The 22,472-nt window shown below is 46.6% G+C and overlaps 8 protein-coding genes across 8 annotated transcripts; 1 reads left to right on the forward strand and 7 right to left on the reverse strand.

Moving 5' to 3' along the window:
* Positions 1-33: 33 nt before the first annotated feature.
* On the reverse strand, positions 34-981 carry N7520_004081 (NADP-dependent oxidoreductase; the record flags this gene model as incomplete). The annotated part of the gene is made up of 1 exon (XM_057138016.1): positions 34-981. One exon carries the CDS (start codon positions 979-981, stop codon positions 34-36), a length of 948 nt encoding a protein of 315 aa, XP_056998481.1.
* A 1,947-nt stretch (positions 982-2,928) lies between these two features.
* On the reverse strand, positions 2,929-7,025 carry N7520_004082 (uncharacterized protein; the record flags this gene model as incomplete). The annotated part of the gene is made up of 4 exons (XM_057138017.1): positions 2,929-3,405; positions 3,428-5,553; positions 5,638-5,937; positions 6,005-7,025. The coding sequence occupies 4 exons, from the start codon at positions 7,023-7,025 to the stop codon at positions 2,929-2,931; spliced, it is 3,924 nt and encodes a 1,307-aa protein (XP_056998482.1).
* A 692-nt stretch (positions 7,026-7,717) lies between these two features.
* Positions 7,718-8,092, forward strand: N7520_004083 (CAIB/BAIF family enzyme; the record flags this gene model as incomplete). The annotated part of the gene is made up of 1 exon (XM_057138018.1): positions 7,718-8,092. The coding sequence occupies one exon, from the start codon at positions 7,718-7,720 to the stop codon at positions 8,090-8,092; it is 375 nt and encodes a 124-aa protein (XP_056998483.1).
* A 786-nt stretch (positions 8,093-8,878) lies between these two features.
* N7520_004084 (enoyl-CoA hydratase/isomerase family protein) lies at positions 8,879-9,774 on the reverse strand (the record flags this gene model as incomplete). The annotated part of the gene is made up of 2 exons (XM_057138019.1): positions 8,879-9,611; positions 9,662-9,774. 2 exons carry the CDS (start codon positions 9,772-9,774, stop codon positions 8,879-8,881), a joined length of 846 nt encoding a protein of 281 aa, XP_056998484.1.
* A 440-nt stretch (positions 9,775-10,214) lies between these two features.
* On the reverse strand, positions 10,215-10,742 carry N7520_004085 (Hsp20/alpha crystallin family protein; the record flags this gene model as incomplete). The annotated part of the gene is made up of 1 exon (XM_057138020.1): positions 10,215-10,742. One exon carries the CDS (start codon positions 10,740-10,742, stop codon positions 10,215-10,217), a length of 528 nt encoding a protein of 175 aa, XP_056998485.1.
* A 1,060-nt stretch (positions 10,743-11,802) lies between these two features.
* N7520_004086 (uncharacterized protein) lies at positions 11,803-14,334 on the reverse strand (the record flags this gene model as incomplete). The annotated part of the gene is made up of 8 exons (XM_057138021.1): positions 11,803-11,850; positions 11,926-12,077; positions 12,490-13,016; positions 13,064-13,425; positions 13,470-13,625; positions 13,673-13,996; positions 14,049-14,143; positions 14,199-14,334. The coding sequence occupies 8 exons, from the start codon at positions 14,332-14,334 to the stop codon at positions 11,803-11,805; spliced, it is 1,800 nt and encodes a 599-aa protein (XP_056998486.1).
* Positions 14,335-14,744: 410 nt separating this feature from the next.
* On the reverse strand, positions 14,745-17,026 carry N7520_004087 (alpha-N-acetylglucosaminidase; the record flags this gene model as incomplete). The annotated part of the gene is made up of 2 exons (XM_057138022.1): positions 14,745-16,600; positions 16,651-17,026. 2 exons carry the CDS (start codon positions 17,024-17,026, stop codon positions 14,745-14,747), a joined length of 2,232 nt encoding a protein of 743 aa, XP_056998487.1.
* A 239-nt stretch (positions 17,027-17,265) lies between these two features.
* Positions 17,266-18,563, reverse strand: N7520_004088 (isopenicillin N synthase family dioxygenase; the record flags this gene model as incomplete). The annotated part of the gene is made up of 4 exons (XM_057138023.1): positions 17,266-18,000; positions 18,053-18,121; positions 18,176-18,499; positions 18,561-18,563. The coding sequence occupies 4 exons, from the start codon at positions 18,561-18,563 to the stop codon at positions 17,266-17,268; spliced, it is 1,131 nt and encodes a 376-aa protein (XP_056998488.1).
* Between the last annotated feature and the right edge of the window lie 3,909 nt (positions 18,564-22,472).

Raw genomic sequence — 22,472 nt, forward strand, 5'->3', positions numbered from 1 at the left:
TAATTTGAAAAAATATACAACCAGGTGAGTTTTTCATTCGATAAAATCAATCGCAACTTTGTGACCACGATTTCTTCGCTGAGCATAATTCCAAGCTGCTTTCGCTTCATTTAAGGGGAATGATTTCACAGCCAGCTTCTCCAAAGAAGCCGCATCAAGCATTCCCCCAGCCTTTCCTAGTCGCTCCGAATGAGGAGACACAATAAAATGCACATATCGCACATCCGGGTGATCAACAGCCTCAGAAGCCTGACCTCGTCCAAATGCCCAAGCTGGTGCAGGGTCTCCAATAGTCACGATGACTCCATCTTTTTTAACACACTCCCAGGTTTTTATAAGCACATCTTCACCCACAGTATCGAAAACCACGTCAACGTCTTTGACTTTTGTCTCCCACTCCACGGTACTGTAATCAAGGACCTCGTGTGCACCAAACCGCCTCAACATCTCATGATTCCGAGACGAAGCCAACGCAATAACATGCGCACCTGCCTGTGCGGCAAACTGAACAGCAAACGTTCCTACCGCTCCCGAGGCTCCCGTCACAAGAACCCTCATTCCAGCCACAAGTGCTGCATGATCAGAAAATGCCTCCCAAGCCGTAAGAATCGGGATAGGCAACACCGCAGCCTCAGAATGGAGTAGCGACGTCGGTTTCGGCGCAACTTCATCTGGTAGACAGATGACATAATTCGCTTGTCCCTGGCCTCTGTCTGCGCCGAGAAGAGCAAAGACTTCTTGACCGATGCGTAAGGAGCCTTTGTAATCTTGACCTGTGGAGGTGATTACTCCCGAGATTTCGTGTCCTGGGATTCGGGTTGCGGAAGCGTATGGCTCTGGCCAGATTATTTCGTCGCCTGTTACTCCTGCAGCGTGGACTTTGATGAGAAGCTCAGAGTTTTGGGGGGTGGGTTTGGTCATCAAAGGATTGATGGTGATTTCTGGCGCGGTAACGTTGCCTAGGATCTGGATAGCTTTCATGGTGTGTGTGTTTGGTCTTGTTGATGAATGGGCCGAGTCTTGGATACGTATCAGGCAGATCTGAATATTTAATACCCTTTTATGGCCAGAAGTATTTGCAGACACATTATTTGTATAGAACATGGAAGGGAACTCGGAGTTTATGAACGGTTTCCCGGATTCCCGGATTCCCGACTCAACTCAATGTCACCCATTTAGTATGAAAACATCACCACCACCGCTCAGAACACCGCCATTAACACGGATAAAGATGAATTCTAAAATTGGCGAGTAGGTACTATTTTGAGAAAGATATGCAAAAGAAGGCTAGGAAAGCATCCAACATGAAATGGAGGCTCGATTGAGGGTTTAATAGCAAGGAAAGTTCAAAGCAAGGTAATCACAATGGACCTAGGTGCTACCAACAGGACCTACGGCGGAAAAACCTCTAGTCAGTATTCAAGTGCACATGAAAGATGGTATGAAGAGGGAAAGTCTATCTATAGTGACTACTGGGGCATGTGCGCAAGGCTCCAACCCACGAATACATCATAGCATCCCGCATCATCTCAGTACTAACAAACTCCGTTTTGCCCTCCCAAGGTACTCCGTAATGTGCCCTCACAGATCTTGCCCAATTTGCAGCTTCAGGGGATCCCATGGATGGGGCAAATGGCGTCGGTCGAAACTTGAGTCCCATCGCTATGTCGTCTGTATTGAAAGTCTTCGTATGGACATACAATATGCCACAACGCCGTTTGTCTTCCAACTCTTTGGGATAGTCATCCCACACGGGATGTAAGTTAATTGGCTCATTGTGGCCGGTTTTCAATACAGATAGATGAAGGCGCTCAAGATCAGGCATTCTTTGCTCAAGATGAATAAAAACAGGATCCCAAGACTGCTCTGGAAGAGGTTGAATTCGACTCAGGGCGAGATCCGTGATGCTGGGGTGATTGGAAAGAAACTGCATCAAAGAATCATGGCTAGTTATGATACCTCCAATGCTGAATTTGCGAAGCCGAGGCAGTTGGAGTTCACTGATAGAAGCGAACATCAAATGGGAGTCAACATAATTTTCACACTATGTGGTGGTATCAATATGTATATCAAGAGCTTTCAGGTTCGGCATGAATTTTAGAAGTCGCGCTACCCCGCCAAGTTTCTCGTTGCCTGCAGAGTGATCTCAATGAAGCGAGACAACATACGCAGCGTTCGCAGGTCTCTTTCCATAACATGCCACCTCATGGCATTGGACCGGTCTTCGGGGTGGTAGATCTGTTGCTCCTGTGGAAATCTTGTTCGAAATACTGAGACAGAGCTGCTCGAGAAATTTTCCGATATTACCTAATTTGTCTGCATCAAGCATTTCTATATTGGTCGCAATGTCGTATAGTGGAACACTACATCTAGGCGTTCGTTGAAAGACCTTGAGAGTTTTTAATTCAACTTTACTCAGGGTAATAGCCTCCATTGTAATGCAGTAATTACGCGATGCGTGCATTCACACCGAATAACAATTGGTTTTCCCGGTGTCGGTGATCACTATAGTGCTGGGTTCTTGGACAACAACGGCGTCTAGCTCAATGCGGCGAAGTATCCGAATTTGAATCAGACAGAAAGTGAGCTGCTTTACAGCTTCATAGTAGGAGAGTTCGTGCTGGAGGCGTTGCTGTGTTTGAAGCCAGGCTATTTTCAGTCTCAGCTTGAGAATATTCTTCTTGGTTGGGATTGGGAGGTCGAGGGAACGATGAAAAGTCGGGAGCAGGAGGAAATTGATCAGGATTCTTCTGCTTTTCCGTCCATTGTTTGACAATTTTCATATGCGGAGTTTGATCATAAATGATGACAAATATCTCTAGATCCTTGACGACGGTGCCCAATGTAGGGTGCGCAAGTAAATCTTATAGAGAACGCTTAAGACTGAAACTTAGGCGCGGCTCAACGACTTATTGCAGTATTTGATGTTCAATTATAAGCGGTCAGAAGTTTCACCACCGCCTCGAAGCCGTGCTCTGAAGCCAGGTGAATTGGTGCCCTCCCGCTGATGTCAGCGCTGTTGATATCTGCTCCTGCGGCGATGAGGATTTCCTCCACGTTTGCATGCCCTTCAACTGAAGCCAGGTGGATTGGTGCCCTCTTATTTCTGTCCATTTTGTGAATGTCCGCCCCTGTCTTGATGAGAATTCTCACTATGGCCTCGAAGCCTGCCGCCGAAGCCAAATGAATTGGCGTCTTTCCATCACTATCAGCACGGTCGTAGTCTGCCCTATTTCTAATAAGGGCTTCCACCACGCCTGCGAGACCGCGCAGCGAGGCCAAGTGAATTGGCGCCCTCCCGCTGATGTCAGCGCTGTTGATATCTGCGCCTGCGGCGATGAGGACTTCCATCACTTTTGCATGCCCTTCAACTCTTATTTCTGTCCATTTTGTGAATGTCCGCCCCTGTCTTGATGAGAATTCTCACTATGGCCTCGAAGCCTGCCGCCGAAGCCAAATGAATTGGCGTCTTTCCATCACTATCAGCACGGTTGTAGTCTGCCCTATTTCTAATAAGGGCTTCCACCACGCCTGCGAGACCGCGCAGCGAGGCCAAGTGAATTGGCGCCCTCCCGCTGGTGTCAGTGCTGTTGATATCTGCACCTGCAGCGATGAGCATTTTCACTATGACCTCGAAGCCCTGCTCTGAAGCCAAATGAATTGCCGCGTTCTTGCTATTATCATGTTTATCAATACTCAAACCTCGCTCAATGAGAGTCTTTGCTACAGCCTCTAGCCCCTTTTCTGCGGCCCAATGAAGTAGAGTCCGTCTACTACCATCTAGAATGCTGAGGTCGGCCCCCCGGTCAATAAGAAGCTCAGCGGTGGCTTGATGTCCATTCTGTATGGCCAGCACAAGCGCTGTCCGCTTTTTCTGAAGCCTTGAATTGACATCTAATCCTTGATCGAGAAGAAGGGCGGTGATATCTCGATGGCCTTCCTGTGCAGCGAGACAAAGTAAATTCTGCTTCTTCTTATTTGTAGCATGAACCACGGCTCCTTTTTGGATAAGGAGCTCGGATATTTCCCGGTTGCCATGAGCCACAGCTAGGAAAAGCAGTGTATTTCCGTCTCGATCGACTCTTTTGTTTACGTCCATTCCACTCCGTAGAAGAGCTTTGAAGATTTCTGTTCTCTGATTCAGGATAGCCCAAGAAAGAGGTGTTCTTCCTTTATACTCTCCGAGATCCTTTCTGGAGTTCAGTCCTTCTGCAATGTCGATCCCGTCAACGACGATAGAAGATAAGCCCAAAAGAGCGGCAGTGCTATCTTTATCGCCGCGCGCTAAAGCCGCAAAGATGGGGAACTTATCTCGTTCGCCGAAGATATTGATCTCAGGATCACGCTTTAATTTTGTTCGAATAAGCTCGGGATAACCCTTGTCAGCTAGAATGTATAGAAGACTTGCATCACGAGTATATTGGCGAACCCCAAACTTCTCAAACAAATTGCTGATGCTGATCCAACTGGTGACATCAAAAGAGGCAAGGAAATCATCTTGAGGAATAGCCCGTGCCGCGAAATTGGCATGGAAGAGAATATTCTGGCCAACATACTCTAGCAAAGGATACTTCGCCAAAGTTTCTGCTTTGTACTCTGACTTGGAAGAGCCTTGTAGCATACTACCAGATCCCCCGAATTTCGTAAGACCAATATAGGCATGACAATAGTTTTTAAGCCTATTATGGGAAGGGCTCTGCCAGTCAAGTCCAAGTTCAGGCCACAGCTCATACAGGCCTCCGTCTTTAACAAGGAAATCCCGAACAGACTCGTGAATGAACTGCACTGTAGGATTACCCGATTTTGTGACTTCAGCGAGGCCTTTGGAACAACTGATAACATAAATATGAGATCTAGAGAGACCGTCACTAGTATCGTAAACTGAGGCATCTGGCATTGGGCCATCGACCAGACCTTGCGAAAATAGGCCGGACCAGAGCGCATGGTAGAACTCCTCCGGTCGTAATGGATGTTCTGCGCAAAAAATCCAGAGGAAACACAGTAAGAGTTCTCCCATATTCTCCTTATCTCGCTGTAGAATATCTCTAAATAAGTCACTTAATCCACTTGGTATCTCTTCAAGCCTCTTATTGAGAAACATCGCACCACGTGCGTATTCTCTATTAAGAATTTCGACAACCAGGACGACCCATATGAAGACACCTGATGCTTTATAGAGGATTCTTTGGACAATTTCTGAGTCTTTCGCCCGTAGCTGGCCCTTGATATAAGTCTCTAGGTCCATTTCATGGCCTGGCTGATGCTCGAGTGTAAGTCGGGCTCCCCATCGAACGATAATATAGGGGTAATGTCGACTAGAAAAGCAAATTCGTAGAAGTACCTTTTGAGCTGTAGACCATTCTGTCAGTTCTTCAAAGAACTGAATCATGTCTAACACCTGTTGCTCATCGCACTCATCAAGCGCATCAATAAAGCATGTGAAAGACCGTCGGCCAAGGAGAGCAACTGCTTTGCGTAAAATCTCTTTGAGAACATTCAAAGAACGAATGGTACTCTGATTTTGGGATGGAAGAAGCTCGGGATCGTCTAGCACTGACTGTAGGTCAGGATAGCTTTCAAGTAGCTGTAATAGCAATGATCGATACATTCCTAAAACAGACCTTTCAAGGTACTCACCGCGAGCGTTGAAAAAGAATGAGGCGATTGATTGTTCATTGCGAGATCGATTTTTTGTGTTCATGTAGGCGAATTTCATGATTGTTGACTTGCCAGCACCTGGCTTACCGTTAATCCACAGAAACCCGTGATGCTGGTCAAGCATTTTGGGGTCCAGCCATGCTTTGTAGTCAGGATGACTCAACACCCATTGGCATGTTTTGGCGTGCGCTGCTTTGATGTTTGTTTTACGGGAATCAATTTGCTCAAACTTCAGGGAGTCAAGAAGACAGTGTCGGCGCTCCTGCGATTTGGATTCATCTATATATGATTGGTAAAGAGTTAGTAAATTCTTCATGAGCCCTCGTAGTATTAATTTTTGGCTCACCAGGAGTAGGTACAAATGCCTCTTTAGCATGATTTTCAGTCACATGCAATTCTTCAAGAAGCTCTCTTGCGTATGCGGCTGCGGTAGCTGCAGCGTACTTCTGCCATTCTTTACTCTTATGGGAGTCAGCATAGTCACAGATACCACGGATTGAAAGGCAAGGGAGAATGTCCATTAGGCCGGCAGCTTCCATTTCAAAGCAAATGACATTCAGATTTCGGGCGATTTTATCCCTGGAAATGCTTGATTTGACCACCTGGCTTCCAGAGGCAATTCCGCCGTAGTAAATCGATGGATCTTTGGACGTTCGTGTACTTCGCATGACTAGTTTCTTTGGGTCGCAATAGTCACAGTTGGCTAATGGATCTTCATGATGATATGTCGCTTGGAAAAGTCGGTCCGGCATGCTTGGCCGACCATATTCATATCGTTCAAGCCTTTGCTGAAGAATGGATGGAACTTTACTCCCTTCGAGCTCATGCTTTGCACGGAGCGCAGACACGGCTGTCCCCAGCAAATGATGTGGCGTTTTTGGAATCGCTGTTCGCTCTAACTCTCCATCTCCAACAACTTTCCCCAGGTCACTTTGCATCACCCTGGTTCCAACCACTATATCCCCCAATCTTATATCAATCTTGCTTGGTACGCCCCCGCCAATACCAACCATCAAACCTACTCGGATGGCGGTGAAAGTTCTCCTCAAATTGGTCATGACGCTGGCTGCGTTGACAATACCATATTGGTCTGTTGGTAGGCATGCAATGACGACATTGTGCGCCTTGATACTTCCCAGTAAATACGTGTTGTGGTCATCTGTTTGTGTGGGTAGCGACTCGTGGATCTCATCTAGGACTGCCCGTGCCGCAGCCATCTCGATCGGCAATGCACATATCCAGGAGATGGTGTAGATACTGCGCTCCCTGGCGAGACTGTCGCTATGAAAAGTCTTTTGCCGCTTTGCCCAGTCATATAGAGCTGTCGCGACACGGTCCTCCTCTTGTTGCGGGGCTGGAGGATCCATTAGGCAGCGGAAGCGGTTGGGGAGGTTGTGCCTGATTATGCGAATAGGATATTAATGGAAGCCACTAGTAGGCTCAAGGACATATTTTACCAATTTACTGAGCACTGAATAGTAGGGTTGGAAAGTTCGGTTCTGAGATAGGAAAATTGAACGGTACAAGATCGCGAAGACTTTTTACCTAGAATCCTAAGGGGTCGATGAGATTCTATTGCCTGTGCGCTAAGCCTCCAGCCAAATTGGGCGAGGTCATGGCTCTCTGGTCAGCACATATGGTTGGGTGACTGACGGTCCACCTGCAACACATTCGGTTTTATTGGTCGGTCTTCATAAAGAAAATATGCACACTAGTTGGTACCCGGTGTAAATTATTAAAAGTTACTGACCAATAGGGTTCGTTCTCGAATGTCACAGTCTGGTAAGTTATCGTGTTTCACAGCCGAAGAGGAGGCTATATCTACTCGGAACGTCTACGACAATCGGATAGGGAATGGCTGGATTTGGAAAATAATGAGCATTATCGACAAGCTGGCACAATATGTTTACATCCGGAGGAGTATCTTCAATCGGCACAAGGAAAGGCTGTGGCAAATGATCCAATATTTCTTCAAGAAGGATAGGGAGCAGATCTTCCAGCCGGTCTCTGGCCAACCACCTCTCCAGTGGCATTATTCCGCCCCTTGGAGGGCATCAAAATGATCGACATCTCTCGCGTCATCGCAGGACCAACCATCGCAAAGATGGCAGCATTACTGGGAGCCACAGTGATTAGAAAATCCTGTTCCAGTCAGCCAGACATGGGAAGCCTATTGGTTGACGAGAATCTGGAGAAGAGGGATGTCACACTTGACCTAAAATCCGTGGAAGGCAAGAAAACTCTCAGAGACCTGCTCGCCGTTGCAGACGTTTTTCTTGATGTTTACCGCCCCGTGGCGATGGAGAGCCTTGGATTTGGTCCCGAGTACGTCCAAGGACTGGCTAAAAAAAGAGGGAAGGGAATTGTCTACGTCCGTGAGAATTGTTGCGGTGGAAAAGGCCCTTCGCAAACTGCAGCGGCTGGCAGCAAATAAGTGACTGTCACGGGGTCAGCTGGCTCCAAGGACAGCTTTTGGGACTGAATAAACCAGTTGTTCCATTATTGCCCAACTCTGATTATCAGTAAGTACTGGGAAGTCTTAGTCTACTACCTTAAATACGACTAATTTGCTGTTAAAGGACTGGCCTCATCGGAATAATTGGAATTCTTCACGGACTTTAGAATCGATCCAAAACAGGAAACAACTTCCTTGTCTCTGTTTCATTGAATCAATTCAACACTTTTCTTCTTTCCCAAGGTGAATATCCGGAACTTGTTAAATCACAGGTTCGTCAAATGCATCACGATCTTTATCTTCATCATTTTAATGACATGCCGCGGTTAGTCAAGAAGAAAATGCTACAATCGTTATTCTCCAAAGCTCCCAGCATCTTCAATTCTATCCACTTTCAAACAATTGATGGAAACTTTGGAGGAGAGGAGGGGGAATCGATGCGATTTGTTGGGCCAGCTGCAACGTTTGATACAACCAGACTTCATTATGATGTCGGAAGTTGCTTTTTAGGTGCCTATCCACCAGAGTGGCCTGATTTATAGTGGTAGTTACAATGCAAAGATATCTAGGACACACATATACCATGAGCTGGTGCGTTGGAAATTATCGCAGAATTGAATTAATTTACGCTATGTACATGAGCTGTGATCGATTGGCCAGAGAGCCCAGATACGTGGACTTATAACTATACAACGTCCATAACATGTAGTGTTTACATAGTAAATCTGCGAAATCCATCTCCCACCAGGAACTCCCTGCTAGAACTCATAGCTTCTCAAACGTCGGAGTTCTCTTCTGAATCCCAGACAAAAGTGCCTTAGAAACATCCTCCGTTTGAATAGACGCACTATTCCAAACTCCAGTATACCGCAACCCATCCTGAACAGGGTGATCTCTCGAATAATTCAAAATCTCCTTAGTCCCCTGCACCGCAATCGGACTCTTAGTAGCCATAAGCCCAGCCATCTTCAACCCCGCAACAACAGCCTCCTTCTTATCGCCATAAACAGCATTAACAAGCCCAACACGCAGCGCCTCCTCTGCACCAAAGACTCGCGCAGAAAGCGCGACCTCCTTCACCCACCCAAAACTCCCAACAACCTTCGGAAGCCGCGTAAGCGTACCAATATCGGCCGCGATACCGATATCAACTTCCTTCACTGCGAACTTTACATCGCGTGAGCAGATACGCACATCAGCCGCTGTGCAGATATCGATCGCCAGCCCGAAACTGTATCCGTGCATGGCGACGATGACGGGTTTCTCGCACTTCTCGATCGAGGTGATGCAGTCTTGAAATTCCGCGACGTGGCGGCGGAAGTACACGGCTCTGCGGGCTGGGTCTCCGCCTTCTTGGGAGAGGGTGCCGCCTTCTGATGCGGCTTTTACGTCGAGACCGGCTGTGAAGGCTTTTTTACCTGCTCCACTGAGGACTACTGCGCGGATGTTGGGGTCGTCGGAGAGGCGGGTGAATAGTTGGCGCATTTCGAGCCACATGCTGAGGCTTGTTAGTGGTTTCTGGGTTCGAAGGGTGGGCTGTGTGCTTACGCTTCGTGGAAGGCATTTAGTTTGTCTGCTCGCTTGATTTCGACATGTGCGACATAGGGATAGTCTGCTGGAAACTGCACCGTGAAATATTTGAACGAGTAGCCTTGCGTCATGGTGGATGGGGTAGGTGTGGTTAGAATGCGGAGAAGTGTGGGGTGTGCTCGAGTGTCAGCGGTTCAGCAGTGAATCATCTGAAAGCTAGAATAGTTGTAATAAGGAGATCTTAGGTTCTTGAGAAAATGTCGATATATTCGCCAAGGTTATAAGAGTAAAGGAGTAGCGCATTCGGCATCAAATGGCAAGACATGTGCCTCGGTTCAGATAAATGACGATAAGCGGCCACCGCCTTCACGCGCACGAGGGACTATTTAGATCTACATTCTTGGCACTGGATTTGTTGCAATTGAATTAATTCTGAGATTGATTGATATTAACTAATATAATACTGAAAAAGAAACCAGAAACTCATCGAAACTCCTCCAAGCTATGCATGCAGTCAATAAAAAATGGGAAAATCATAGCTCATTCTGTGTTGTCGAGATCCATCGTTTGTTTACTCGATAGTAATCTTCTTGACAGCCGCTGCAGTGGCCTTGGGAATGACGATGGAGAGGATGCCATTCTTCAGACTGGCCTTGACGGCGTCCTGGTTCACGCGTGCGGGCAAGGTGAAGGTACGCTGGAACTCGCCAACGGTTCGCTCGCTAGCCCAGTAACGGTGAGTAGGAGTGGTAATTCTCTTGGAGACAGCATCGGTATCAGACTTGTCATCCTCGGCCTCGGCCTCGGCCTCGGGATTAGTGTGGTACTCGCGCTCGGTGCGACCCTTCACGACCAGAGTCTGCGGGTCAGAAAATTCGATGTCGATGTCCTTTTGCGCGATGCCAGGCAGCTCGCCATCCAAGTGGTAGGCCTCTTCACTCTCGCGAACATCGAAGCGGGGATTGAATGGTCGCGGAGCTAGGTGAGAATTGCCCTGGCCCTGGCGGTGGATGGCATAGTCGTCGAAGAGACGGAAGACGGAGGACAAGTCACGAGAGATGTCGGCCGTGGGAAAGTTGGAGCGGAATTGAATAGACATGATTGATGTGGAAGAAGGTGGTTGAAATAGTTGTGAGATGTGACTTGGAAGTCTGAAGGATCTGATGTCAAGAGTAATCTGAAAGTTGTTTGATGTGATGAGATGAGGAGATCAGTAGAAGGTCAGTAGGAGGTTAATATACATGATGGGTGAAAGCTGGCACATGCTGGCATCTTCCACACTTTAATAATCGTTGGAATTCTGGAAGTTACTAGATAGTAGTCGTAACTTCCCATAGTTGCAGGACGTTGCTGGATGCAACTCGTGGGTGGCGTGGCGCCTTCATGTCGCTTGTGGATCCTTCTCCGCGTTTCCATCACGTGACTGATATAGATCAAGCTTCACAATAGGACCTACACATCGAGTGGAGCGTTGGAGGCAATGAGTACAACAATGATTAATTAGTACTATCTCCAGTAACTAGATTGTATTAATTCATTGCGATAGGCAGGTCTTGGTAGCTTGCAATCTGGCTGAGTTCCAAATTTACAGTATAAGCTTCCAATTTGCTTGTTCTTCTAGATGTAACGAATCTGTTTATAGTAAAGGTTATTGGCAATTCATTGTTGCCTTTATCGGGAAAAAGCTAATAGAATACATGAAAAATGGTCAAACGTTTCCCAATCATCTCTACAACTGTTCGTGAAGGACAGGGGGGTATCATGTATGTGGTGATTGTAGATTAGACAGTACCAAAACCAGTCAAAGGTAACATAATTCGGTTGTATTCGCTTTGGGTATCTAATAAGTGATCAACATTCGCAAAGGGCGGGAAATGCATGGCGCGGTTCCGACGTGGCCAGTCATCGAAGCCTGTCTCATCCAACACCCACCGGTCGCATTCTTGGTATACCGATGTGAGTGATCGCTAAGTATCACAGCGGGCATATAAAGCCCATTATGTGGTTGCGTGGTATATGCAATGAAGGGTGGCTCAGAGAGATGTCTTAAGCTGCGCCAGCGGTGATGGCTGAGAATAGCATGGACGCGCTAAGTTGGAATAGTGTTCTTAAGAGGCATGAGTTTTGAGAGGATCAATTCCTTTGCAGAAATGGTACCGTTACTCGGAGTCGGATTCGTCGAGTTGCAAAATCTTCTCATCGAGGTCCTGTGTGTTCATGTTAGTGTCACGGATGCGCCAACTTGGGGAACAGGTAGTGAGTCAAAGCTCAGTAGCACATACGTGATCCAGACGGGCCTTTAGATTTTCCAGCTGACTCTCTTTGATGACCAGGTGGTTCTCATCGTCCAAATCTTCTACAATGTAGTCGTGTCGTTCCTCGTCGTACCTCAGGATCATGGATTTGATCGAGGGGTCACACTCGATGAGGAGGCCTGGGGTTGTATATTAGTACTGGGATTGATAAAGGAGAGATCTTGCTGTTACCTCGAACAGCGCGCGGCATTGTGAATTCGGTAGTGGGTTGGTTGGAGGTTGAGCTTGGAGGTGAATGCTGTAAGGAAGATAGAGTTGGAGTTGTCTGCGAGACAAGGCATTAAGGCCGCAAGGCATCCACCCGAAGATCACCCTGCGCTTCCCATTTCTCAAGAGTTTTTTTAGCTCATCAGGTCATCAGGTGGCAGGCTGACAATTATCTATAATTGGAAATATTGTCCACAATTCAACTTAAAACGCCCATGATTTCTAGTTCATTCATTCGTCGTTTGCTTCAAATTCTGTATTATGTACCACAATTTGGTCTATGGGAATTGAGAGAAGTCTGTGGATGCTTCAATCTTTACGTACGTTCCTCCCATTCATTAGTCTTATCCTCGCTTCCAGCCTTCCGTCCTGCCCCTGCCTGTAGAACTGTCGCTACCAGCGCGATGACAGTGGCTGCCAAAAATAGCATCCGGAATGCATGCTCATAGCTCTGAACAGCGATCAATCGCTCAAGGCCTTCCAAATGGCTGACGGTGGCCGGACTACCAAGAAGAGTACGAACTAGATCGGGTTTCGGGGGAAGTCCATGCTGCTCAAAGCCTCTTATTAAGGTAGCCTTGAGCATTCGGGTGAAGAATCCTCCTCCGGCGGCGGACCCAAAGCTACCTGCGAGCCCGCGGAATGTGGTGAACAACGCACTGACGATATAGTGCATGTGAGGACTGGTGAGGTGTAGTAGATGAGATAGAGTGTAGTTCATTAGTGCGCCAGCAAACAGTCCATTGAAGAAGGTCGCTGTCATATACAGCACTGGTGAGGAGTGGTCTGTAGATAGAACCGAGAGGGCCACCGTGGCGAGTGAAAAGAGGACATAGAGGATCAGACAGGATCTATACACGAATCAGTCGTGACCTGCTAGCTCAATCGAATTACTCACGCGTAGTAGCTACCGCCTTTGCGGATATGAAGCCAGCCTACAAGTATTCCACCAGCTCCGAACCCCGCATTTGTGGGGACGAGAATGAGCCCTGCAGATGCGGGAGCCCATCCTCGAACCGCAATTGCGTAGACGGGCGTAAAGAAGAGAACACACCAGCGAGCCATCATCAAGGCAACGCCAGAGAGACATGATAGCAGAACCCCGCGGTCGAGAAATAAGTGGACAGGTATAATTGGCTCTTGGGTCCATCGAGACTCAACAAGGAGAAAAATAGCGAAAAATAGCAATGATAGCGGAATGGGCCAGATGAGAACCTCGGGGGAAGCCAAAGTAGTAAGCAAGAGGACAACGGAAATTGTCTAGCCTGTTAGCATTGTCACCTGAAGCATTGAAATAAACTTACTAGTGTTAGGGCGCCGGCATAATCTATGCGAGCGAGGCTGCGTAGTGAATTTCGTTTCACCAGTGAGTTATTATCATCAGATGGCGGGGGGATGGCTAGGAAAAGTAAAGGTCCCATGACAAGTGCAATTGGAGCTTGGATCCAAAATATGAGTCGCTATCACCAAGTTAGCCGTCGTCCGTCCGAAGGTTCATGACACATACCCATCCCATAATCGGTGTTAAAAGACCAGCTAGAACAGCACCTGAAGACAGTCCAACGGTGTAGTTTGTGCTGATAAGCCCAATAAATAGTCCTCGTCTTTTTGCACTGCTGAAAGCTAGAACCAGGATTACCGAGATACTCATCAATCCACCACTTCCCAGTCCTGTAACAGCGCGTCCCAATAGGAAGATCGCCAGTGATGGAGCGGCAGCGGTTATGAAAAGTCCAAGGGACAAAATCATGCTTGATACGACCAAACAATAGCGTGGAGTGAAGATCGCAGAAAATCGTCCAGCTAGCGGAGTCACGCTCGAGGCCGCAATCTTCAAACAGTTAGATCCCGTATTCTTGGCTCTGAAGTTCCATATCTCCTACCATAAATGCTGAGGTAAACCAGGTGGCCTCGGCGAAGGCATCTAAGTCCGCAGCGATTTGCGATTGGGCGGTTGTCATCATCGAGATGTTGGTTGCTGTTACGATCGGTTTGTTAGGGCATTATCTTAAAGAAATCAGCCTTAAGTTTACCTTGGATGAATATTAAAAATGCCATCAGAACGGCAATTAGCAAGCCCCTCGCCGCACTCAAGTTTGCAGGAGATTCATCCTTTGAAGTTGGCTCAATGAGCGGTGTCTGTTCAGATGGTGTTTGTGTATCTGCCATGTTGATGAGATTTGGTTATCCAAGGTCGAATCTTGGAAGAATATGGGAAGATGATAGATAGGAAGCCATTGGAGACAAACAACTTTAGCAGGATAAAGGAATTGCTCGGAGTTAAGCGGGTGCATTTCTAATCATAGATAGTGTTTGGGCCCCGGGCTGGTTTCAGGGCGATAAGACTGTCAACATCTCGGGATGCGGGGAACTTCGACCCGAAGCAACGCCATCGGCGTCACCAATGGCATAAAATGCGTGCGATAAGACTATTTTAGTGTTTGTGATTTATCTCAAGGTGAAATTGTGTAATAACAATGAATGACAGGTGAATTCACCTTTCATCTTCTTCATTGTAGGCGAATTTCTATTTGATCGATTCCAACGGCTTTTATCTTGGCGTCGATCCATGCATTACATCACGCAAATACGTTTTGCCACCGTTGGTGCACTTCTGTCAGAATTTGCTCTAGGTCATTTACCATGCTAGAAGGTTCATCCGACCACTTCTGCTTCTGCCATCCAAGTTCAAAATCCAATAGCCGATCCCCTAGAATAGTATCGTTATAGGCTGATACTGTGGCTGTCTGTAAATATTCAACGAAAATCTTCCAGCGCGGGATATAGTATGAAGAAATGAGACCACCCCATTGCTTTGAGGCGTAATCGGTAATCTCTCCACGAGGACCCCACAGCGTGATTTGGTTGCGAGCATTATACTCGTAGAAGGAAGCTTGACTTTCGTTGTCAGCCCAGGATCGAGCAGAGTCAATCCAGGTCGAGAGGCGGAAGTTCTCACTTGTCGAGAGAACAGAGTCAAGGTCGATCAAAAGTTGGATTAGCTTCTGTCCATCTTGCGTGAGGGTGTCTTTTGAGGAGCTGTTCCAGGTCGAGATCAGATTGCTATACAGTGGGATGAAGGCATTGGCCATCACTTGGCGGGTCACGTCCACCATATCATGTTGATAGGCTGGATTGTGCCACAGCGTTGGCTCCTCATTGGCGGCATGGAACATGGATTGCCATGCTTCTGTCACTACGGACGGGTCATAGGTCAGCATCGTGCCATGGTGACCAGTCTTGTCGAGAAGACCTTCGACGCCGGGTTGAAGTTCGAAAATGGATTTAATCACGGCATCGATGTCGGTGAGGTCAGTGTTGTCATATACGGGCTTTCGCATAGTCTCCCATGCATCGTACAGTCCCTGGGGAATAGATTTAGAGCCAGTGTACCGACTAGTCACCCAGTTGTGAAAGTATTTCTCTGTGTCCATCGGAGTCGCAGACCAAGCCTGGTCTAAGAGCAAGTCATAAACAATCTCATTTCCTTCTTGGCCTTCAGGACTGAGTCCATAACCAACCATAGATGAAGACTCGGACAAGGCCTGGGTCGCATTTTGGGTAATGTTTGAAATCTGTCCGTAAAGGCCCATGTTGCTACCATAGTCATGCAGTTGACACCAAATCCATGGCTTCCCGTAATAGGAGTCGGTGCGACGCCATTGAGGCTCAGACTCTGAGAACAGATCCAGAATCAACATGTCGCTATCGTCCTCAACGCCGGAGAGATATGCTTTCACCCTTTCATCGGTCCAGAAATCCGATGAGCTGTAAAACAACCAGCCCTGCATCAACCAGATCGCGTCCGGGTCAACATTCTTGAGGCTCTTCCACGTGGTACTGGTGACATTGCGAAGATAGTCCAGATTCCCCGAGTAAGGATCCATCTCATTGTACTGATCCAAAGTGTAAATGTGGGTCACATTCCCATACGCAGCTTGTTGCTTGCGAAGAAAGCTAGCTTGTAGTGTCGCGAAGTGATCATCAAATGGCTCCAGAAATGAATCGTTGGTGTACCGAACTTGAAAGCCATTCCAAGATGATGAGCGAACGACGCTCGCATCTGGATATACGCGACTGATGTTGTTAGGAACAAATCCTGTAAACGCAGGAAGCACGGGTGTCATTCCCAGCTCAACCATGCGACGCACAATCTTCTTCTGAAGGGCAAATTGCTGGTCAATCCATTCGGTGGGCAAGTCACCACCCCAGGATCCTTGAATGTTTCCGAATCGATTCCAGGCTTGAAAGGCTGGTCCACTGAGGAAAGTCGCGATCTCAGCGTCGGTGAGACCGATTTCTTGGAATACCTCGACCATGATCTTCTCGGCGCCGACCCAAGCAAGGGGTAAATTGATACCACGCAGGGCCATCCAGTCCAGCTCTGTCTCCCACTCCTCCCATGACCAGAAAGCGGTGGTATAAGAGAATGTTACTATGCGAGTTAATATTCATTCGAGGCACAGGCAAGCGGGAACAAAGTACCTGTATTAAAGTGATAGCGCCAAGGAACAGTACTGGAACCAACAATCGGCGCGTGAAGGCGAGGAAGCTCAGCAGGTGCCTGGTCCAGTCGGCTTCCAATGAACCAGTATATGTCCACATGAGCGACATCGGTCAAATAGCGATGAAGACCCGAAGAGAGCGCACTGAGAGAAGTTCCCTGAACAATAACAGTGCCATTTGGAGAATTGCGGACAGTGAATTGATCATAATCATTCCCAGTAATATTGGAAACCAAATTAAATTGAAAGTTGTCAATGTGGTTGGGTAACCTCCGCTTGACAAGATTGTAAAGACCGTCGGTGGACTGGGCTACCCCTGACGCGGCAAATAGCCCAATCAACAACTTTTTCCACATGGTAAACAGCCGTTGAAGAAAACGACCTCTAAAGTCGGAATCAAATACGAGACTGTTTATTTGTTTCTGAAACGATCGCGCATATCGGAAATTTAGAATGCAAGACGCGACTGTTGCATCCTTGCAAACCCCGCCCGCACGCGCTGCAACCAACCAATCCTACATGTGCCGATCTTTCAAAAAAACACACGCTTAACTCATACAGGAAAGGTAATCCTCAAGGATCTGAGAAGTGGGGTTTATCGAGTCACAAAATCCTGTTGCCCTTTTAAGGCTTTCGCCAGGATTTCTGGATACCATCGCTGACCAACATCCTGATGACTTGTAATTCGCGCCACCAAAGTACCTTCGCCAATATTGGTTTGAAACATTGCGTTAAATGTTGCTTCAGCGTCTGATTTCACTTTCTCGTCTTTGACCAAATCTCGGATATGATCTGGGATGATGAGATTGATCTTGTCGGCTGAGAGATCGGGGCTGACGCCTTGAAAGACGGGAAATGAGAAACGAGGGCCGAGTGAATTTCCTTCTGAATCCACGAAGTTCTCGGGCTGGAGGCTGACTCGATGGGTAGTTGCTGTACATATACCTCCCGTCAATGCCTCGAGCGCTCGGCCGATGTTGATAACGAAGGAATTTGGGATTGGCGGAGCAGATATCCAAGCCCCGGCCTTATTCTGGACCTCAAGACCATGGTGTGGTGTGCCCTGGAGAAGGAAGGTGAGGAAGCCGGAGTCTTTGTGTGGACCGACTCCCTGGAAGTCAGCATCATTGTCGCTGGCTGTTGGTGGAGGATATTTAATGAGCTTGAGTTTGTGCTGCTGAGGATTGTCAAAGGCTTGATCTAAAGCCGTAGGTGGAAGATCTAAAGCCTCTGCAATGAGGGCCGTGAACGCGGCTGATAACATGCTGACCTCGTCCACATAATGCTCAATCGTCTGGCGGAATCCCGGGATCGCTTCTTCATCTGGCCACTGAGAATAGAAAACTTAGCTAAATGATGTAGGAACCTTCCGTTGGTCGTACCTGGTTGGGACCGACGATATATCTATACAGTGGCTCATCAGGGCCGGGGGCAGGGAGCTCAGTAGCAAACTAGCAAAAATTAATAAATCAGCCTCAAACTAGCACCAAGAATGATAAGCTCACGTCGAATTGCTCCCGATGATCAGGTTTGAGAGCAGTAATCTCAGCTCCAAGCCTGGAGTAGCCCAGAAAATGCGGACTATTAACCATTTCAATTTCCAGCTTCTTTTCAAGTGGCAATTCGAAAAGCTTTAATCCTTTCTCGATCAAGGTAGACTGTGATACCAGCGAGATTGGTGGGTTCTTAAGGTAGAAAAATCCAACATTGATCAGAGCTTCGCGGAGCGCGTTAAGGAACTCCGGCTTTGTCAAGGGAGACAGCGTTTGAGCGAAATCCAGGATTGGAATTGACGTGAAAGCAGCAGAGTATGAATCCGCTTGTATAGACTAATCTGGTCAGAATCCTCAAGTCCTCATTTGATGGTTTATAGGCTGGATAAATACTCACCATTTTTGTGATGATCCGTTTCCAAGATCGGCGGGGAGGGAATTGTAGTTAAAATCTCAGTCCTTATTAGGCTTCAACGTCTCGCGAAGCCGTGAAGATTTACAAACAGATAGATTTAAGATTCAACCTGATACCATGAATTCAAGGAGTTTACTTATTCTTAAATTGTTCGACAGTCCGAAGGTGACACAATGTCCCCAACGCGCCGCACCGGGAAGCGGGCATTCTGATTGGGCTGTGATGACGAGCCAAGTAAAATGGCGATGATCACGCCTCTGCATGCCCCGCTTGAAACCCCTCGCTCAGCATCGTGTGATAACATGCGGGAATTCTACCTATCTACCTCTCCATTACTTGGATACAACGCAGTAGTAAACTTCAACCCAAATTTGGAAAACCCCTCAACCCCGATTTTTGTTTTTTCACCACTACTTCTATCTCTTCTCTTTTCAACCCCTGAATGTTTTAGTAGTACGGTAGAATAGAATAAAAAATTTGTGATGTTTGTTTGTGCTGGAGGGCGCATGGATGATTTAAGATAAGGCGCCCTCAAACAGCAGGCAAACTCAACGCCGATTGATCTGATCTACCATCATCACGCGAATACCCTGTGAAATTTTTCATGTAAATTGTAGGCGGGGTTCTCTAATCGAAACCGAGCCACGGGTCAGGTTCTACTGAAGTCTGGCATCGGCTTTATCGAAATTTTGATACTCAGTCGACAAACAGATCGAGCTGAAGCTCTAGATCACCATTGACTTGTACTTTCTTGAAATATCTTTCGCAGTGGTAGCTTCCTAAAGTTAGTATTGAGATGCGAGCCTCTGAATAAAAAGGGAAGCAGGAGTCTGCAAAAGCCCTAGGAGTAGATCAACTTACGCCCAATACACCGTACCAACAACAACATCCTTGCAACCTTCAACGTACATCAGTATATTTATGTCGAATTTAGCATCTCCAGAGGGAATTGGTAGTCTGGCTCCGGCTGCTGTGCAAAGTGCAAAGCGCTCCTGAATACTTTCGAGAACATTCCCTCGCGGCGTTTTCAAGATTAAAATCATAGTGATGCGCAAAAAGCAGCACAATGTTTTCGACTTGTTCGTCACACTACGCTTGTGTCAGTTTGATGATTTGCATCGCATAGAATGGGACTTGTCTATAAATACCTTCTGTAAGGACAGGATGTCAATCACTTTATATCGGATTAGACGACTTCTTAAGCTGCACCCTCGTGTGGTGGAAAGTACAAGCCACCTATATTTGCACACTCCTGGGAGATGGCTCTAATTACATCGTGCTCGTGAACCCAACGTGGCAATTCGTAACCAAGGGCATATCTGATTTTCATATTTAACATATCACATTCTTGTCTCATCTGGACCTTTGGGCTGTACGTCGGGCATACGCTTGTAAGACAGCAGTTTGAATAATTCCAACATTGACAGTTCGGAGCCGGAAATAATCCCACGGATCTAAAAATTTTTCAATTTGACATGACTGTTTCTCCGCAACAGACTCAATCCAATCATGGAAGGCTCGACGAAAATTATCCGCCGATACTAAATAAATACTGTTAGAAACCACTAATAGATGCGGCCACCAAAGGCTCACCTGGTCCCATATGTACATGGAACTCGGCCAGTGTAGGGTAAAGCATTTTTACGGATTTGTGTATGTCTGGCGGTGGGCTGAAGTTCGGGCTCGAGCTCATGCATTCTTCAATACAATCACCAAGCTGTCGACAGGATTCTAGAGCGCCTGCTCTGTCATCGGCTAGCTGACCGCCAAGGTCAACTTCTATTAATTTATTAGGAAAGGATTCGAACGAACGAGAGGCGCACGATACCATCGTCCCATATACTCCACTATGACCTAATCGTTAACAAAGATTCACAAGAAGAAGAAGAAGAAGGTCCAGCATAGCTTACCCAGCTGATAAACTTCGCCAAGACCAATAATTTTTCTTGCCAGGTCTCAGGATAGAAAACTCCTTCCAAAAATACGTAATTTGCCTTAGCAAGGGCAATCTTGCTCTTCTTAGTCAATTCAAGACTAGTGAGAGATTAGCCAAGGTGAATCTGGTAGTGGAAATAGCGTCTAATATGCCTTTCAGACCACGCCTGGTAGTCTTTTCCGTTGCATGGACATGAGGGCTGATTCCACAGCGCAAGCCAGGTAGAAGAGAAAGTAAGTTTGGTATCATGATTTTTTGGTTTTTGTGTTTCTCTATCAGAGTCTTTAGTTCTGTACTAATTGACTCTGGTGGGATACTACAATTTTTGGTTAGCGCGTACTAAAGGAGATAGCTACGCATCACAGAAATATAGAACCACTCTTGAAATTTTAATGTACCCATTATAGCGTCTATAACTTATATTCAAAGTTTCTATATCTTAGTATTCTAGATAGGAGGTAAGGTAGTAGAACCTAACCGCCTTTAGTACGCGCTAACCAAAAATTGTAGAAATTAGTTATATTAAGCTACCTACCGCTGAATCAAACAGAGTAATTTTAGTTATATACCTTTTATTCTACTACCTAATATATCTAAGCTCTTAAAATAAAGGGGTAGTAAAGGTAGTAGACTTTAGTAACCTAGTAGTAGACTTCGGCATAGGCCGGCCATCCTATAGGAGTGACTGTAGTCTACTAGACTATAAAAGTCTTAGCACTTTTTCCTATACTATATGGTTAAATCCAGTCAACCCTGCACTCGATTTCTCTTCTATAGGGGCATCTGTGACAACGAAATCATAACAACCACAGATTCAAACAAATTAAAACTGATATCAATAGTAAGATAATGGTTTATATACTCCAGAACATCTTCTACATTTTCTAATAATCGCCTATAGCTCTTACTATTAAAGGTCAATGGTTGCTTCTTTTTAGTGGTTTAGTGGGACTTAAAAGAAGTAGCCAAAATGGCGCTAACCCGATATGGCTAAGAATCCTCGAGGATTTCTCCACGTACTCCCTAAAGTTCTTACGTACCTCCTCCAACCCGATTCGGCCATTGTGTCCAAGTACCCCTAAATATTTTATCTCACCTCTTTATGTAAATTGACTCCCAAAGTTAGGGAGCCAAATCCCGAGTTACTTAAAGCTTTCTGAGACTATGACCCTGTAGACTATATGATCTCTAAGCTGTAATGGCCAGGAATTGACCGAGTTCTGTATGCCTTTCTCAATATAATGCAATATTCACGGTAGACACAGGAACCGCCATAGCACACTCAGCGTTCTCTGCCAGGACTCAGCAGGGGCAGAGTCCGATAAAGCGAGGACATGGTAGATTCTGTAATGCAGATATAGGTCTAGTACCAGATATACCGCACTATATGATAGGAGTCCTCGCGTTTTGAATGTTGGATGTGGGGACTCAGAGGCAGCGAGGTGAGATTAATGAGTTTGAATTGTATTAAACATCGTTGATAATATATGATTTATGTGCTGAATATGATAACCGAATTCACTGAGATCAAAGCACGTCTATAGAGAGAGAAATCATATTATAAGTGTGGCAGAAAAAGTATCGGTACTTAGGGGGTACTTAGATCAATGGCCGAATCGGGTTAGAGGGGGTACGTGAGAACTTTAGGGAGTACGTGGAGTCTCGAATTCTCACCCTTCTTTTTTGATCTTATAGTACTAATTCATAAGATACTATCCTGAACCCGGTATAAATGATCCCTAATGATATTGATATTGAAGTAGGGCTTTGACATCTACGCGGAAAGTACCCACTGCTAGGGGTATACGTAGGCCACTCAACTTGGGTTATAGAATAACCCTATCAAACGGTGCACGGGTGAGTAGATGGAATCGTTCCCTATCTCCCCTTGGCGGGCGACCACCCCCATGCCAAAGCTCTTCTCCATCAAAATCCAGACTTCGCTCCGCGACATGGCA

The sequence above is a fragment of the Penicillium odoratum genome, assembly GCF_028828045.1.
Source record: "Penicillium odoratum strain IBT 22623 chromosome Unknown utg000003l_segment0_segment0, whole genome shotgun sequence".
NCBI classification, from domain to species: Eukaryota; Fungi; Ascomycota; class Eurotiomycetes; order Eurotiales; family Aspergillaceae; genus Penicillium; species Penicillium odoratum.